The 18850-nt window shown below is 38.1% G+C and overlaps 2 protein-coding genes across 2 annotated transcripts; one reads left to right on the top strand and one right to left on the bottom strand.

Annotated features, from left to right (window-relative positions):
• Positions 1 to 2807: 2807 nt before the first annotated feature.
• On the top strand, positions 2808 to 5108 carry LOC135154165 (uncharacterized protein K02A2.6-like). The gene has a single exon (XM_064099461.1). The coding sequence runs from the start codon at positions 2808 to 2810 to the stop codon at positions 5106 to 5108; it is 2301 nt and encodes a 766-aa protein (XP_063955531.1).
• A 1906-nt stretch (positions 5109 to 7014) lies between these two features.
• LOC129260332 (zinc finger CCHC domain-containing protein 9-like) lies at positions 7015 to 18850 on the bottom strand. Its single transcript, XM_054898332.2, has 5 exons — positions 18786 to 18850; positions 14532 to 15037; positions 11549 to 11699; positions 9824 to 9988; positions 7015 to 8647 (listed from the first exon to the last, which is right to left on the bottom strand). The coding sequence occupies exons 2-5, from the start codon at positions 15018 to 15020 to the stop codon at positions 8520 to 8522; spliced, it is 933 nt and encodes a 310-aa protein (XP_054754307.2). The 5' UTR covers positions 15021 to 15037; positions 18786 to 18850; the 3' UTR covers positions 7015 to 8519.

Raw genomic sequence — 18850 nt, 5'->3', positions numbered from 1 at the left:
GGATTGAACCCCTGTAACCCCCCCCCCCCCCCGGTGCATGTACACGTGTAACCGAAACGGGCATAATCAAATGTAACTAAGTTGTGCCATTGTGTTTCATTTTCAGAATTGTAATGACATGGAATGAGCAGAAAGATCTCTCACTACTGAAGGAGGTAGCTTCAGTTAATCCTTTTCTATTTAAGAGAGGATCGAAGGAGTGGGGGAAATGTTGGACCGAGATAGCGGAGGTTCTCCAAACACAAGGTTTCAAAGTTGACCAAAGAATGGTAAGAGACAGGTACAATTCCTACAAGCAAGAAACCTAAAAAAGAACAGAGACGAAAGGAGGGCATCAGGAATTGCGCCTGAGGACAAAGATGTCCAGGATGAAATTGTTACAATTCTAGAGGACCTGCACCAGCAGGACAAACAATCAGATGCAGTTGGTCTAACAAGAAACAACGAGGAACGAAAGAAGATAGATGGGACCGAGATGAGAAAGAGACTGGTGGAATGCTTTGGAGAGACCAATAGAAGGTGATCTTTTTAGACCGAGTTATTTGTCAAAATATTTCACTGGTTCAAAAGGCCGCCTAACCTTAAGCCTAGCTTATATTTTTATTTAACTATGGCTTACTAAAATAAAAAGAGAATCATTTTATGTTGCATGTTCCTATCACCTTCACTGAATTCTGCTATCATGTTTTAATTGGAAGGAAAACTTACTTGTACTTATCATTCCCAAGCACTTCTGAATAGTTTCACTACTATTATTATCATGAATTTAACAGCTACTTTTCGGATTGAGTCTCTTTTAGCAAGCCATACTTAAACCACAGGTTTAAAGGGTAAGTTCACCCTGACAAAAAGTTGTAGAAGAATATTTGTTATCCTTTGATTCAGTTGATCATGCTATAAATCAGGATCATAGAGCATCAGACAATTACCAGAAAAGAGAGGAGCAGATGATTGAAAAAAATGAAAATTCTAAAAAACTGCTCAAATGTAGACTATGTGTGAAAATTGGCAGATTCTGATCATCAGCATGGCAGGACACAAAAAAGTGACTTGCAAAAAGAGAAGACAAACAGAGAAGATGAACAGAGAACAGATGAGAGAATGTGTACCATTTTTTTTTCATGTTTAACCAGGCATTCAAGAACTGAAGGAATTGTTGAGTAAGAAGCTTGCGCCATAAGACTGTTTGACCATCAAGACAAAACTTTTCAATGAACACAACTAAAGATAACGACCTGAAAGGCAAAGATCTATTCATATGGAAATGGAGGTTTAAGATATGGTGTTGCTTATGGTGAAGGGTATAACTTTTGAATTATGATCATTTTGGGTGGTGAAATTTTAATCATGTCACAGAATTTCTTCAATATTTTCCTATGAAATCACCTAACAGGAGCTATCTTGGGTAGCACAACCAATTTTGGTTCTCATTTGGTAAAATTTTTGTGGCCACTTTATAGTGGAATTGTTTGTGCAATGTTTTATTGTTATAATATTTAATAGTGTTGCACTTTAAACAAAGAGTTAATGGAATCTTTTTATGTTAAATATATTAACTGGCTATCAAATGACAGTATACAGTTTTATCTATTTTGATAAAAGCAGTATCACGTATTACTACTCTCATGTCAAAACTTGGTGTTTTCAAACTGAGTATTAAATGATTATGAGTTCTGTTGAATATGCCAATTTCTTTTGTACATGATAATGTCACTACACTTTGTGAATATCGAATTAGACCTAGTTTCAAAATATAGATTGATGTCTCAAGAGGAACAAACACGGTTTTACAAAAATCCAAAAACAAACTATGTTGTATCTGTGATGGTGTTACTTGCAATGCTTATATTCATTTGAATAAAGAAGCAATGCTCTAAAATAATTGCTCTTTGAAATGTTTCCATAAAATATGTATTACCCCAAAAAGAGGACCTTAAAATTGTCACTAGACCTGGTGTTCCAAAAAGTAGACCGCTTAAGCACATTAAAAATTCTTTTAAAAAAAGAGGAAAGTTAAGATTATTGAAAATGGGTTGTTTAATCTCTAAGACTATTTCTTACCCTGTTTCAAGCAATCAACTAGAAACTAATCATCCAAAAATATTGCTTAATCTCGATCTAACATGGTGTATTTTTTTGCAAGTGAAAATGATCGCTAAAATCGAATTAGAATATGCTTCTTTTTAAGGGAAAGTACTGAAAAATCAAATCTGTTAATTAGTGGTGGAAAAAAAAAACGCGGTCCAGTCCAGTAAGAAAAAAATATGGTCCAATAACAAGACAGCAGTAAAACTCACTTTGCAGGACATCCATGCAAGAAAAGGTCCTTTTGCAGGACTTTTCTCCTGTTATTGGACCCCCCCCCCCTTTCTTTTTAACCGAGATTCTAGATAAATTACAATGAATATACATACATTGTGAGTAAAGAATAATCGGTGCTGTGCTATAAAGGGTGTGGTTCAGGTAAAAAAGCGTGTTTTTATTGGATTGGATTTATTTAAAGAGCATAAGGACCATGTGATGTATTGCTTTTAAATCCATACCAAATATATGAGTAGCACCCCTCACACTCATAGGCATGCTGCCCAACTTGATGATGTTACAATCACTCTCTTTGTCTACTGGAAACAAGGAAAGCCCAGAGTGGCTGTATCAATAAACCCTCACTCTTACGCTGCACATCTCCTGAGTCAGACGTCTTCTTTGTCTCTCTTATAGTTACAGACACGTGGCTGCCACCACTGTCTAATAAGTATATGAATACTTCACATGGTGTCAGAAGTTAGTGGTAACTTTTAATAGCAGAAATGGCAGGGTTGAAGCCCCCAGGACCCCTTAGCTTCCAAGGAAGTGTCGCAAAAAATTGGAAGGACTGGCTAAGCGCATATGAGCTGTATGAGACAGCATCTGAACTGAACAAGAAGGGAGATGAAGTACGGTATGCTACTTTCCTTCACGTCGCGGGAGCGACGGCACAAAGGATAGCGAAGACATTTGAGTTTGAGTCAGCTGAAGTTAGAAAGGTTGAGCCTCTCAAGAAAAAGTTTAGTGGCTACTGTCAGCCAAGGAGAAATATGTCAGTCATCAGGTACTTGTTCAACTCACGAAATCAACGCAGTGATGAGACGTTTAGTGCGTACCTGACAGATCTTAAAGTGCTAATATCAGACTGCGAATTCCAAACGCTGGAAGGAGAGATGCTCCGCGACAGGATTGTGTGCGGGATTTATGACCAAGGGCTGCGGGAGAAACTGTTGCAGATAGAGAATTTGAGCTTGCAGCAATGCATAGACACATGCTGTATAACAGAAAGCAGTGCTCAGCAGATAGAGCAGTTACAAAGCAGCAGTGATGTCCACTTTCTGAAAGGACGTCAATCTCGATCTCGACCACAGAAGGCCCGATCGTCTGAACACCAGCGCTCACCAGGAACTGAAAAATGTGCCAACTGCACATACTTGCACAGACATCCTGAGTATTGCCCAGCGGCTAAAGAAAAATGCCGGAAATGTGGAAAAATGGGTCATTTTTCCAAATCATCGAGATGCCGTATGAATGACGCAGAATACCAGCAACGATCAGGACAGAACGACTTTGGAAAGGATCGTGATCGCGTGGAGCGAAGTGGTGGAGGAAGTCGACATCGACATCGAGACCGCCGTGAAGTCAAAAACATTGACGCAGACGACAGACAGAAGCAAACAGATGACGAGTATGAGACAGATGAAGAACAAGTAGAAGTATTTATAGATCTCGTGGTAGATGAACTAAATACGACGGAATGGACACATGAGCTTATGATCGACGGAGTAAATGTAACATTCAAACTCGACACAGGTGCGCAAGTAAACATTTTGCCCACAGATGTGTTTAACAACACAAACTTGACATTAGATAAGTCAAACGTCACATTGAGGTCATACTCTGGGCATGCAATGAAGCCCATTGGACAGACGAAGTGTAAAGTAGTGGTAGGTAAGTCTGTTTACTTTCTAACATTTCAGGTGGTTGATGGTGGAGTTAAGCCTATTTTAGGCATGAGAGCATGCAAACATATGAATTTAATTCAACGATGCATTAGTGATGTGACAAGCGCGAAACCCCCTAGCCCACCCAATGCCCCCGCCCCGACTCCAAATCATTGTGCAAGCGCAGATAAGCTTGACTTTGAACGTAGTGGAAGGGACCCATTAGCAAGGCATGCGGAATTGTTCACAGGGTTAGGAAGACTGCGAAATCATGAATATAACATTTTGATAGACCACACTGTCACCCCAGTAAAATGTCTTCCGCGCACCACCCCGCATAAACTGCGTGATAAAGTTAAAGCAGAGCTTGATCGCATGCAAGAATTAGGTGTAATAGAAAGAGTTAATCTCCCAACCGACTGGGTGAATGCAATGACTGTGGTTCACAAACCCGATGGAAGAGTGCGCATATGTCTCAACCCCCGTGGTCTGAACGCCGCCATAAAGAGGGAACATTATCCCATGCCGACCTTTGAACAGATAGCCGCACGCATTCCGAATGCTCAAGTATTTTCCAAGTTCGATGCCACTAGTGGTTACTGGCAATTACCACTAACTGAAGAGAGTTCATATCTAACAACTTTCAATACCCAGTTTGGCCGATTTCGGTATAATGTTATGCCGTTTGGAATATCGTCAGCTAGCGAGATTTGGCAGCGAGCGATGGTAGATGAATTTGGTCAGCTAGACGGCGTTGAGATCGTAACAGAGGATATTTTGATTTGGGGGACAAGTATTGCGCAACATGATGACCGCTTGACTGCATTCCTAAAAAAAGTGCAGTCGTCTGGCCTAAAGCTGAACAAGACCAAATCAATTATACGGGCAAGTGCGATCGAATATGTCGGTCATGTGATCTCAAGCGATGGCGTGAAACCCAGCACTGAGCGGGTTAAGTCGATAATCGAGTTGCCGTACCCTTCATCGAAGAAGGAAGTCGAAACTTTCCTTGGTATGATCACGTATGTAGGGAAGTTTATACCGAATCTGTCGGAGATTACATCTCCTCTGCGCGAACTGACACAGAAAGGCATTGCTTGGCACTGGAGTGATGTACATGCGCAATCTGTGACAAGCTGAAAGAGTTGATAATTTCTGCACCTGTACTGAAGCTCTATGATTCTGCGAAGCCCGTTGCCTTAGCAACAGATGCCTCTAACCAGGGATTTGGCGCCGTGCTGATGCAAGGGAATGAAGATCCTATAGCGTACGCATCAAGGCGAGTAACTGATGCAGAGAAAAACTATGCGCCAATTGAGAAAGAAATGGCAGCGATTCTCTTTGCTTGCAACAAATTCCATGACTATGTCTATGGCCAGAAAGTTACAATCTGCACAGACCATAAGCCATTAATTGGCATATTTGACAAACCGTTGCATAAAATTAGTCCGCGGCTTCAGAGAATGAGACTACATCTCATGGCGTACGATATTGCCCTGAGATGGCGACCAGGTAAGGAAATGTTTGTACCGGACGCATTAAGTCGCTTGCTTCCGAATGAAACAAGACCTGTGCAAAGCGAACCTAACATTCAGATTGAAATTGACACTGTAGAAAGTGTCATGCACTTGTCAGCCAACAGGCTGAAACAATTTCAAGAAGAAACTGCGCGTGACAATGTCTTGAGAAAAGTCATTCAATGCATACACAATGACTGGCCTCAAAACAAAAATGAGATCCCGAATGATCTCAGACCGTATCACTCATTCCGAAATGAGCTTGTCGAAGTAGATGGTCTCATATTGAAAGACAATCGAATAGTGGTACCCACAAACCTACGAAATGAAATGCTTAACATACTACATGAATCTCATATAGGTGTGGTAAAACTGAAGATGAGAGCCAGACATATCTTCTTCTGGCCAGGAATGAATGCTCAAATTGAGGACAAAGTCTCTCGATGCACAATTTGTCAATCGACAAGAAATAAACAACAGTCTGAACCACTCATACCACATGATATACCAGATAGACCATGGTAAAAGTTAGGGATTGATATTTTTCATCTTGACGGGATTAATTATCTATTGGCAGTAGATTACTATTCTAAATTCCCCGAGGTTCAAGCCCTATCAGAAATGACATCATATCGTGTCATTAGTGAATTGAAAAACATGTTTGCCCGAAATGGCATCCCAGATGAGATAATTACATACAATGGCAGACAATTTGCCTGCGCTGAATTCGATCAATTCACACGAGAATGGGAAATAAATCACAAAACATCGAGCCCAATCTATGCACAGAGTAACGGACAGGCAGAGCGGCACGTGCAGACAGTTAAAGCCCTCATGAAAAGAGCTAAGATGGATAAACGCGATCCAATGTATGCCCTACTTGAATACAGAAACACGCCCATTAGCGGATTAGATGGGTATGCGCCCGCTGAACTTCTCAATGGACGGCTATTGAGAAGCCGAGTGCCCACTCCGATGACCCTCCTCAAACCCCACGTGGTGCCCCCCATGCACAAAAACCTCGTGGCAAGACAAAAACAACAAGAAAAACATTTCAACGCGAGATCGCGCCCAGCCCCCCTTCATGATCTTCCGAACAATCAAAGAGTTGTTTTCCGTGCGAAGGATAATTCGTGGAAGACTGGACACGTGTCAAACGCCACCCATGACCCACGAAGCTACATTGTCAAAAACGAGCAAGGCAAATACAGGCGAAATCGAAAAGACATCAGACCAATCCCCGACCTGCCCCCACCTACACCCCCTCCTGCCCCATTAGCTAGCGCGCCACGTCACAATCGCTCAAAATCACAACATTATGGAACCATAACGCTCTCCAAGCCAACAACCACCAGAAGTGGGAGAGTATCCAGACCACCAAAACGTCTTGAGTTATAAGAGTTGTATCAAAAAGTAAATGCAATAATGAAAATGATATTACATTCATAAATGAACCACTATGCTTTGTTTAATATGTTTTTGATGAAGAAATTAGGAAGAATTACCTCATTCAAATCTTTTGTATTTTTGATGTACACCTGATGAAAACAAATTTCAACTTATTTCTAAACTGTGTCACATTATTTGTACTCCGCTTCTCTATTTTCCTTTTTGCAATTTTATTGATGATGCTTATCCGATGACATGAATAACACATACACCATCCACATACAATTTTTGAAATGTCAACTGATAACCGTTGTTGAAATGTTATTTGTAACATTGTTCTGAAGAATAGGAATAGTCAATGCAGAAAAACATCATGTATATAATTAATAAGCTCAATTAATGTATAATAATGGATTAGTTAAACAGTGAGTGGAAAGAGTACCACCACAGGTATTGTATACTTTATATATGTATATATGTGTGAATTTAAAGTGGAAAGAGAACCACTCGAAAGTTACTATAAAAAAAAAGAGAAAAAGAAAGAAAGAAATGTTATTTGTAAATAAGATATAAAAAGAACAAACTTAATGTAATTATATAGTGTAACGTAACAGAAACCAAGCAAGAAAGTATAAGATACAACGAACAAACACGTGTTGTTTGTTACAGCAAATTGCACCATAAGGTTCACAAACTTTTGGCAAAATTTTTGGATTTAGACAGTTTATACCAAGTGATCCTAATATGGCTTTAGAAATTGTCCCTGAATGACTTATTGTTGTTGCAATTGATTTTTAAATAGTACCCTAAGGCTAGTAATTGTTCAGTAATGCCTCTTTTCAAGTTAATTATAGCTACTTAAATAATCCAACCTGTCATGATTTATTTACACAAGCCCCTCTTGTTAAAGGGGAAGATGTGATGTATTGCTTTTAAATCCATACCAAATATATGAGTAGCACCCCTCACACTCATAGGCATGCTGCCCAACTTGATGATGTTACAATCACTCTCTTTGTCTACTGGAAACAAGGAAAGCCCAGAGTGGCTGTATCAATAAACCCTCACTCTTACTCTGCACATCTCCTGAGTCAGACGTCTTCTTTGTCTCTCTTATAGTTACAGACACGTGGCTGCCACCACTGTCTAATAAGTATATGAATACTTCACAGACCAGTAGCCTTAATAGCCCCATCTCAAGTCCTCAACTAATCATATCTGGCCATGTTCATTACCCATAATGCAATATTCTTAGCACTGTAGTCTTGTAACATAGGCCCACTTGAATGATAACACAGTAATTCACTGCAAAGAGACAATTTATCTATTTCTATGATGCCTTTAAGGAGCCAACAAAGGATCGATTGATATAGAAAGTCAAATTTTACTTGTCTATCTAGTTATTTCTGTTATGGTCTCGCTGTCTAGACTGGCGGATACTCTCCGACGGCGGTATGCTCTGAAAGTTGGCAGACCATTTATTTGATGAGGAGCAGGGATTGGTTAGATAAAGAAAACACAATATTTGTGCTAATCACAATAGTTTTTTTGTGATTACTGCACGGGAGATCAAATGAATCACATACCTAAACATTTACTTTGGACAAGAGAATAGAAGTCTCATGATAATGCTTATAATCTAAGATTAGAAATTCACAACTCTCGGCCCAGTCTGCTTGACTTTCACCTTCGGTTTTGGCATGAAGGCCGGCTCAGCATCAGCACTTGAATGGATCCCAGTCACAGGAAGGCTTATTGCAGACAGATCAACTCCTGGAAGAATGAAAGATGGAAATGTCAAGAGTACATTTTATTAACAAACCAGTTCATTACCTCATAGTTTTATTCATCAGGGCTGAAGTCACTATTCCGCAAGAATAACAGTCCATTACACTATCCATACTCAACAAAATTGAATCAACAGAGAGTAGTTTTCTAAAAAGAAAATAATGAGTTCTTGTCATGGAGTTGAATAGTAGGAGAAGCTTTCTCAAACTGAATGAGAATACTGATCATAATACAGGTCAGAAAATAGTGTATGCTCTAAGATTTTGAAACTATCAATATTATCAGAAATGAATAGATATGGTTCAAGTCATACGCACCACACACAAAATGCATGGATAAGACTACAGACAATATTCATTTGGTGACAAAAGCATCAGTGTTGTCTAATCTCCTAAAGGCACCAGGGGGCCAGTTTCATAAAGGACTTGCAACTGTTGTAACTTTGCCATAATGGCAACTACCATGGTAACAGGGCTCAGCAGCCAATCATAATCAAGGTTACCATGGTAGTTGCCATAATGGCAAAGTTACAACAGTTTCAAGTCCTTTATGAAACAGGCCCCAGGCTAGGCCAAACATAATCTGTATTAAAAATAATGGCATTACTAGGTTTCCATCGTGTATCAGTAGATTCATTCATTCGAATCAATTTAACTCTTCATGAGATATTACCAAGGTGTTGTTACACAAAGCTCAGCATTTGATCTTAAGAATTATTCTCATGTTGACCAAATTGGTCATTATGCGACATCAATCACAAATCATTTGTATAATCTATTGCTTGGCTTTGTGTTAAGGAGGTCCTGATGTAGGGATGCCAGTGGGTGTTTCAAAAAGCTGTTCGTAAGTTAAGAGTGACTTCAAGAACGACTGGTGAACCTTTCTTACACGCTAAATAATCACCAATGAACATTTAATGGTGAATATCATTTACCACAAGGATCACCAGTCGATCTTAAAGTCACCCTTAACTTACGAACAGCTTTATGAAACATCCACCTGGTCAGTTTTACTCCCTCGGCCTAAAATGTACATGTAGCTAGATCACTTCCCCTCTACTACTTAGAGCAGGATCAAACTGAAATGGAATGTTGTCAGGGCCTGAAATCATGGCAAAAGCCAAAAGACTGCCATTTCTGGATGTTCCTATCCTTTACCGACCTTTCACTGGCTTCCTGACAGGACAGTTCCACCACCTGTGCTCTACCGATCCGCATTCCTTGCAACCACCTCCTTCTGGATACAGACCCCTGGGATTGTCTGGACACATCCTAGACAGGTGTCCAGTCTGTCCACATATAAAACACTTGGCATAGGGGAAGTCACCTGAAATGACACAAAAACATAATTGAGTTTTACAAGTCCATAGAAAATAATCATTTTCCATGGTCCCTACATGGGGGAATATGAAAGAGTATTGAAATAACAGGTGTTTAATTACAATATTTTGAGGGCAAGACCACTTTTCCATACGACACATTTCTATAGATAGATAGAATTGATGGATGGACGGACGGACGGACGGACGGACGGACCGACAGACCGACAGACAGACAGACAGACCGACAGAAAGACACACAGACAGACAGATAGATAGATAGATAGATAGATATATAGATAGATAGATAGATAGATAGATAGATAGATAGATAGATAGATAGATAGATAGATAGATAGATAGATAGATAGATAGATAGATAGATAGATAGATAGATAGATAGATAGATAGATAGATAGATAGATAGATAGATAGATGGATGGATGGATGGATGGATAGATAGATAAAATGGTTTATTAAAAGATCATCGCAGCCCAAGGTCGAATTATGATCAATTTTACAAACATGCAAGTTACATATAAAGTTCTCATATAAAGTATAGTAAAATTTTCTTAAATGATACACAGACCTATTATGTAAACTATATGATCTAAGAAAATAGAGTGTCAATGGAGAAAAAGAAGAATGCAGTGGTAGGTGAGTGGAAAGAAAGAAGGAAAAGATGAATGTAAATGGAAGTCGTAAAGGTGTAAGGGAATACATGGAGAGAATGGAAAAGGGAGGAGAGAAAGAGAGAGGAAAAAACAGAAGAAAATGAAGAGAAAAGAAGAGATCACGTTCATCACATCTTGACATGTACACACCATACATGTATCCTATCACTTAGAGATGGTAGCAGGTAAAATGGAGTGAGATTTAAAAACAATATTAACATCAGATATTTACATAGTAAAATTGTGAAATGATGATAGCAAACAATATAATGAGCTGTGGAATCGTCAACATGCTAAGTAAAACAAAATTAGATTGATTACATGTGATTTAAAAGTTTAATAAAGCATGGAAGAGAGCTACATTAGAAACGTATCACAGCATAACACAATAGGGAGGATAAAAAGGGAACAGCAAATCTCTTGTTTTTAATAACATTCTCTACAACCTAAAGTTAAAAAAAAATGTCTAAACAAGGGTTTTAATCCAAGATTTACATTTGAAGAGCAGATAAATGTGACAAAATTTATTTATACATGTTCAATTAATTAGCTGCATATCACCATTGACGGTACTCACTATAAATAATAGTCTGGGAATGACACTATTACAACCCCCTTGACATCTACAGGCCAGGGGCATGTTTTATACAACTATGCTCACCTTTGCCATTATGGCAACTGCCATTGTTACAGGGCTCAGTGGCTTATCAAAATATAAATTGCTATTGTAAGTTGCCTAACTGAAAATTTACAATAATCATAAGTCTTAAGGAAATCGGCTCCATCGAATTCCAACATACTGAACATGGTGAATTTTGAGTTTAGCTAAACAGACGATATCCACAGGTTTCAACCATATTAAGAATATCACCATGAAAATCAATTTAAACTTACCTAGTTTTTTATCCACTTTAGCACGACATTTGCCGACGTCATGTTCCGTTGATCCACATCGATAGCAGATACCAGTACCCTGTTCAACGTCCCCTAACATCTGTGGACAGTCAGAAACACCATGGCCTGTTTGCCGACAGTGGAAACACATCTGGAGATGGTCAGAGGAAAATAGAACTGATGTAACTCTTAAAATGTATTCAATATAAGTTCTAACTGAAACTGGTACATTATCTCTACTTCATGAATCAATAACAGTGGCGCACACATGGGGAGGGGGGCTTGGGGGTGTTGGCCAAAAAATTTCACTTCGTTTTACCTTGATAAAAAAAAAGCAAAGAGAGAAGGGTGAAATATTATTTTCTGAATATGTCAAAATCTATCACAAAATTGGATTATTGAAATAAAATGTTGACATTTTTGCTTGCTCGCTTCGCTCATCCGCAACTTTTTATAAATTTACCCCAATTTACGCCCTATCTGGCCCCTCAAAATTTCTGACTCATTATGCCACTGGTTACAAAGCCTGCTGTGAAGCCTGTGATAGTCCCATTTGAAATGATTGAAGTTGGAAAAGTTAATAAGTGGTATGCCTCTGGTAGCCTTGTCTGCATTGTCCTTTTATTCTTTGAATACACAATCTAATAATGCAAGGCCATGGGGGTGTGTGGATGCCCAGTTTCAAGGAATAACAAAATTAATGGATATGACAAATGATTTGTCAAATGAAACTATGACAAAATGTCAATTTTCATCTAAGTTTTAACCTGAGATGACCTTTGACATTGATCACATTACCCCAAGCAAGTTGACCCCAAGTTTTAATCACAAATAAATTGCTGAAAAAACTTGTTGCTCGTCACATAATTTCTTGATGGAATATAAAAAAAGCGTACATTAGATCCAAATTTAAAAAAAAACATTTATTCAATAACAAGTGGAATGCCTCTGGCGGTCTCACCTGCATCACGCGATTCAATATAGCAGCAGTGCTGACTTTAAAAACTACTATCAAATAATTATTCACAAAAAACATCATTCATATAATGAAACAATACTACGTTCATTGACATTTGACCTTGATCATGTGACCTAAAACTTGTCAGTGAAACTGAAACAATGAAACCCCTATATCCACATTTTATACACTATATCTATAAAATTTGAAACTAATGACAGCAATCTAATAATTACCTCTAAAATGGCTAAAGTTCAATGACCTTACATGACCTTCGACCTTGATCATGTGACGCGAAACTTGCACAGGATGTTCAGTGATACTTGATTACTCTTATGTCCAGTTTCATGAACTAGACCAATATACATGTACTTTCAAAGTTATGATGGTAATTCAACAAATACCCCCAACTTGGCCAAAGTTCATTGACCTTAAATGACCTTTGACCTTAATCATGTGACCTGAAACTTGCACAGGATGTTCAGCGATACTTTATTACTCTTATGTCTAAGTTTCATGAATCAGATCCATAAACTTTCAAAGTTATGATGGTAATTCAACAGATACCCCCAATTTGGCCAAAGTTCATTGACCCTAAATGATCTTTGACCTTGGTCATGTGACATGAAACTCAAGCAGGGTGTTCAGTAATACTTGATTAACCTTATGTCCAAGTTTCATGAACTAGGTCCATATATTTTCTAAGTTATGATGACATTTCAAAAACTTAACCTTAGGTTAAGATTTTGATGTTGATTCCCCCAACATGGTCTAAGTTCATTGACCCTAAATGACCTTTGACCTTGGTCATGTGACCTGAAACTCAGGCAGGATGTTCAGTAATACTTGATTAACCTTATGGCCAAGTTTGATGAGCTAGGTCCATATACTTTCTAAGTTATGCTGTCATTTCAAACACTTAACCTTAGGTTAAGATTTGGTGTTGACGCCACCGCCGCCGTCGGAAAAGCGGCGTCTATAGTCTCACTCTGCTATGCAGGTGAGACAATAAAACCCCAAATTCATTGGCTCATTCATCAAAATTTGATTATTGAAATTCAATCCCACTTTGTAGAGATGCCTTGGAAAAAATGGGATATCTGTTATGCACAGGGAGATTTAAAATGTCATACTTTTTAAGTTGTACATAACTTACCCTAGTCGTTTTTGCTAATAGAAAAATATTTATTTTTCATATTTTTCTGGGTATTTTTTAAAACTGCATATTGTTAGAAAATTTTTGCTGCAAAATACTATTAAAATAGCATACTTTTAGGGTATTTTGGGAAAAAATACTCTAAGAATAGCATGTTTTGGGGGTATTTTCCTGGAATGCCATCTTAATTATTAACATTCTGGTGAATTTGAAAGATTTTTTAAAACTACTTTAAAATAGTTAATTGAATCAACATAATATGAGCTATCATGATATAAAAATATAAGAAAAATAAATATTTATAGTATTTTCTCTGTAAGATGTAGAAAAAAAAATTTAAGAAATATATTTTATAGTCTTTAAATTGCATGCTATATGCATGCAGGCATTGTGCCCAAAATTAATGAAAGTCAGGAAGAGTAGTTTTGGTGGCAAAAATTCATATTATATTGGACATGACAAAAATACTTTTTTTATTGTATTTTTTTCACCAAAATACCCTAAATATATAATTTCTGGCTGATTTTGGGAGTATTTTAAAAATATTTTTGCAATATTTTTTTGAGCAGGGTATAAATAGCTTCACGAGACATCCCCTACTGGTTTCAATCAAGTGGTGCACTGTCTTCTTCTGACTTTGCATAGCTTTCCAGTCCACATAAAGTTGTGAGAATACATGAAAAGACTATATTGCTAAACATGAAATGGAAAGGATCTATATCATAAGCACAAATTAGGACAAACATTACTTGATCCTGTTTAGAACAGATTGCCATTAGGATGAATGAAAGGAACATCATCACAGTTCTGTACTCTGAGATAAATGCTTTCAAGCATTAAAATTTGTGTCACTCTTTGTACATTCTCACCATACTGTCAGCTTTCTTCTTTTGTCTCTTTAATCGTCTGTCTTCGCTTCTCTTCTCCTTCATTGCCATAAGTTCTGGTGTTTCCATGCTATTCTGCTTCACATCACCAACTGACTTTTTTCTTTCATCCTGTACATCACAGTCTCTGGCTTTATCTGCTTCTAATATGACATCGATGATTGATTTGCCACCACTTGACAAAAGCAGTCTTGACCCTGCAGCAGCATTCTTTTTCCCGTTACCAACTTTCTGATGAATTCCCCTTTGTCTTGTCTGGCTAACAAGTTTTTTATCAATACCCAAGCTGCTTTTTTCAGTACCTGTCCTCTTGGCACTTTCTTGCTTGTATTTTTTGGTGGAATGAGCAGGCTTATGTTTAGCTCCAGCTTTGGTCCGATTTCTCTCATTATGTTGAGTCATCTGCTCCCATGTTGAAGCATCATGGGGTTTCCTTTTGTTAGCATCTCCTCCTCTCGCCCAACGAGTCATTTTGATTCTGGTAGCGGCTGTGAAGAGAAGCAATAGTTCAACATTAAAGAATACATCACACTTAGTTTTGAAAAAATGAAGCAACAACAAATTTAAAGGGAACCATTTGGCTAAAATTTGCTGGAAAAAAATGAAATTTTGGCCACATATGTTGCGGTATCAAGCTTCAAGTAATGTTTACATTTCTCTTCTTTGATTCATTCTTACATTTTTGTGATCAATGAATTAGGAAATATATAATTACCGGTGATAAAAAAAATAGCAGAGGGAAAATGTGCATCATACATACTTAAACCACAAAGACTAGAGCATTCAATTGTTGAGAAAATGAAATTACGAATAATCTAATTCATGACGAAAAAATCACGTGTATGTTGAGATGGGTATCCCCAGGACATCAAATTTTCACAATAAACGGAAGCCCATTAATATTTTCTTCATAAATTTAGGATAATTCAACACTTTTGTATGATTTCAAACATCAAAATAATGCAACATACATTGTTTAAACGATACTGAAACATGACTTGACAAGTTCTATGCATACAGTTGAGACAGAATTTATAACAATGGTAATGAGGGTCTGAAAACAAAGAATATGAGTCTAATAATAGATGGTCTGATATTTTATTTTATTTTATTCATCTGTCTTTCATGTTTTTTTCTTCTTTTCATTTTTTTTCCTGCTCTTTGTTTTTTCTTTCATTCTTTTTTGTTTTGTTTCATATTTCTTTGTTTTTTGTATTATACTTTTTGAAAATTATTTGTGTTTGTTTCCCCCTTTTATGCATTATATGTTCTAATTTTGCAGCATATTTTTCTCAATTTTCTGTGATTTTCTCCTGCTATATGCTGCAACAGAGAAAACAAAAGTAAACTGGATTTGGGGCCTGCATACTCCAGGTTTTGGGATTCAAAGAGGAAGAAAGCAAAATTTATTGTTTTGTATCTGAGTTTGTTATGCATATAGGTGATAGAGTTCAGTATCATAGACTCTAAATTATATACCATTTGTAGTGTATGTCTAGATCTACATGTAAAAGAAGTCAACACAGAAAGACTTCCTTATGTCCCCTCCAATAATTAAAAAAAAAATACTTCTCCAAACCCCCATCTTTCGTTCTCTTTTTCTTCTTACTTCCGGTTGGAACTTGGATTCAAACCTCTTGACGCCGATGAGTCATCTTCAGTCTGTCGCCTTTCTCACTGAGCTAGCACTGCAGGAATTGTTGAAAGCCAGGCCCATGGCATGGGTTTCATAACGGTTATCAACCGATATTACGACTAGTCTACTCTCCAAGACAGGAGTATTTATTTTTCTGACTAAATAAACCGATGCCATTGGGAATTACACACACTCAAGATTTTGACGGAATAAAGCCTAATTTTGGTATGTATCCAACTTTTCCTTCCGGAAGACTTAGATATATCATATGTTAGATCAGTACATAATCCTAGAATAGATGAACATTCTCTGTATTTTTTTTTCAATTTTAGTGGAGGGGACATATGGCAGTCTTGCCGTCAACACAACCTGGGAACCAGCGGCGTAACAGCGGTCGGTGGCCAGGGGGGGCAAGAGCCAAAAATTTCCCGGTCATATCATGGTATGAACAGGCGTAATTTTTTAAAAGATGTTTTATTGTTTTTCTCTCAAATTAAATTCATACAATGGCGTAATGAGGCGACTACTGTATTTTGAGAAGGCCAGATATTGCGTATCGGGCAGAATTTATCTTTAAAAAATGTTGCAAAATTTTGACCTTTTTCATACAAAAATCAAATTTTTGTGATAAATTTTGACATGATATCCAGAGAATAATATATTTCACCCTTCTCTCTTTAGATTCCCTTTTTGTGGTCTATATGCCACTGGGAACAGGATTCTTTGCGACAGTAGCGTGAAAAGTAAAAAATGAAAAAAAAGAGGGGCACAGTATAGTTAGCACATGTGCTAAAAAGCTGCTTTATATAAATCCCGAGCGAGCGAAGCGAGCGAGAAAAAAATCACCTTTTCATGAGAATCTAACTTTGAGCTATTTTTTGACATTATATTCAGAAAATAAAATCAGATCCTACACTTTTCCCTTGCTTTTCTTTCCTCCTTTTTTGTTCTTGTTTGTACAACTTTTGGGGGCCATGGCCCAACCCTAGGCTTCCATACGCATTGCTGTGCGGTTGGGGCGGAGCCCCGGAACTTCTTGATATCAAAGCCATTTAAACCTCGCAGATTGCCGCTATTTTAATCAAATCGCTGGCATAAAATACAGAATATAGCTTGTACACAACACATTTATTCAACCCAGTTGCGTACTGAAGCAAATATTTTGAGGGGGCAAAACATAGCAATGTGGGAAAAATTTGTAAAAAGTCGCCAGCGTGCAAAGCGAGCTGGAAAAAGTGCCTATTGAAATTAAATTCTAATTATGTGATAGATTTTTCCATTATATTCAGCAAATAAAACATTTCATTGTTTCCATTAATGTCAGTATATACGTTGTCTCCTATAATTTCTTTTATTTCGTCTTAGGTGTGGAACCAAGCCCCCCCCCCCCCCCCGCGCGCCTGTATGCCAGTGATTGAACGGGGGTGTTGGCCATTTAAAGGTTATAAATGAAGAGCCCCTACTGCGTGGGATCTGGGGCAAAGCTCCGGTAGCTTATTTGCATAAAATTTAGCAAGCTGCAAGGTTATAGCACAATGTTGTATGCAGTCCATCTTTCTTCCCACTCTTTAATTTCAATCATCGGCAGCCCGGCCGTGTTAATATTTTTTCTTGTCCCTTTTTCTTTTGTTCCAATTTAGCTTTTGACTAATTACATTCTACCTTCGTTTCCCGCTATTGTTTGCCATTTTGCCATCTTTTAATTTATTTCCCACCTTGCTATTGCATTACATAGGCCTATTTCGGAATGATTTGTTCTTTCTCAAATGTTCTTTCGTACATTTTCCCGCTTTCCTTCCTTTTCCATTAAAAACATTTTTTTTTTCTTTTTTTTCTTCACTTTTCCCTTTTCCTCCTTTCCTTCCCCTTTCCCTTTCTTTCTTCCCCCTTTTTTTTCTTTTTCCCGTTTTTCTTTTATTTTCCCGGTGAAATCCGCCAGGGGGGGCAACTTGCCCCCCCTGCCCCCCCGCCTGTTACGCCACTGCTGGGAACAATCAATGTAGACCAAAAGCTTCGGTCTCGTTAAGTTGGTTGTCCGCTGAACTAGTACCATACGAGGAGAAATTAAAAAAATAGAAAATGTAAAAAAACTCCTCGAAACAGACGGCTGCCAGCTGTATAGCTAGGCCTAGGAACAATACAATTCATTTATTCTCTACCAAATTGTTTCATATTATTATTAACAAAAACAAAATTTTGCTCGAAGTTGGTCGGAGCGAAACTGCACTAGCGCTATTAAAAGTATTATTGGCATTACATTCGTAGCTCAGCCTCGGGAAGAAGGGCCACGCGGCGGAGCGGAGTCATCACAAGCCGACGTGATCTCGCACCCGGCTCTGTGCCTTTGAAGCAGACCCACGCGAGAAGCGAATACCGGCCGGCCGGCCCGGGTTCCCGGGCAAAGTCACTCCCGATCCCGTTCGCTGGGAGCAGCGAGATGCTCGAACGAAGACTCGAAGTCTCGAGTCGATCGACCGAGTTCAATTCACTAACAAAAGAATTTATCAAATATTTCTTGATTTTAGGTCGATCCTGTAATGCAAGGTATCTTTTCATTAATAACAATAATAAAAATACAATAACTATTACGATTCACTTACAAATTGTTCCTAATTTGGCTGCAGGACGAACGACGAACCGTGTCTCGTACAATGCGGAGTAGCTA

Source organism: Lytechinus pictus, chromosome 5 (genome assembly GCF_037042905.1).
Source record: "Lytechinus pictus isolate F3 Inbred chromosome 5, Lp3.0, whole genome shotgun sequence".
NCBI lineage: Eukaryota > Metazoa > Echinodermata > Echinoidea > Temnopleuroida > Toxopneustidae > Lytechinus > Lytechinus pictus.
The sequence above is the reverse complement of the archived record's forward strand: the minus strand, read 5'-3'. Positions and strand labels throughout refer to the sequence as shown.

Coding starts and splice junctions, on each gene's coding strand:
- LOC129260332 (XM_054898332.2), bottom strand. CDS start 15,020: ATGACTCGTTGGGCGAGAGGAGGAGATGCTAACAAAAGGAAACCCCAT. Junction 9,989..11,548: donor TAAAGTGGATAAAAAACTAG/GTAAGTTTAAAT, acceptor GTGTCATTTCAG/GTGACTTCCCCTATGCCAAG. Junction 8,648..9,823: donor TGTCAGGAAGCCAGTGAAAG/GTCGGTAAAGGA, acceptor TCATTCTTCCAG/GAGTTGATCTGTCTGCAATA.
- LOC135154165 (XM_064099461.1), top strand. CDS start 2,808: ATGGCAGGGTTGAAGCCCCCAGGACCCCTTAGCTTCCAAGGAAGTGTC.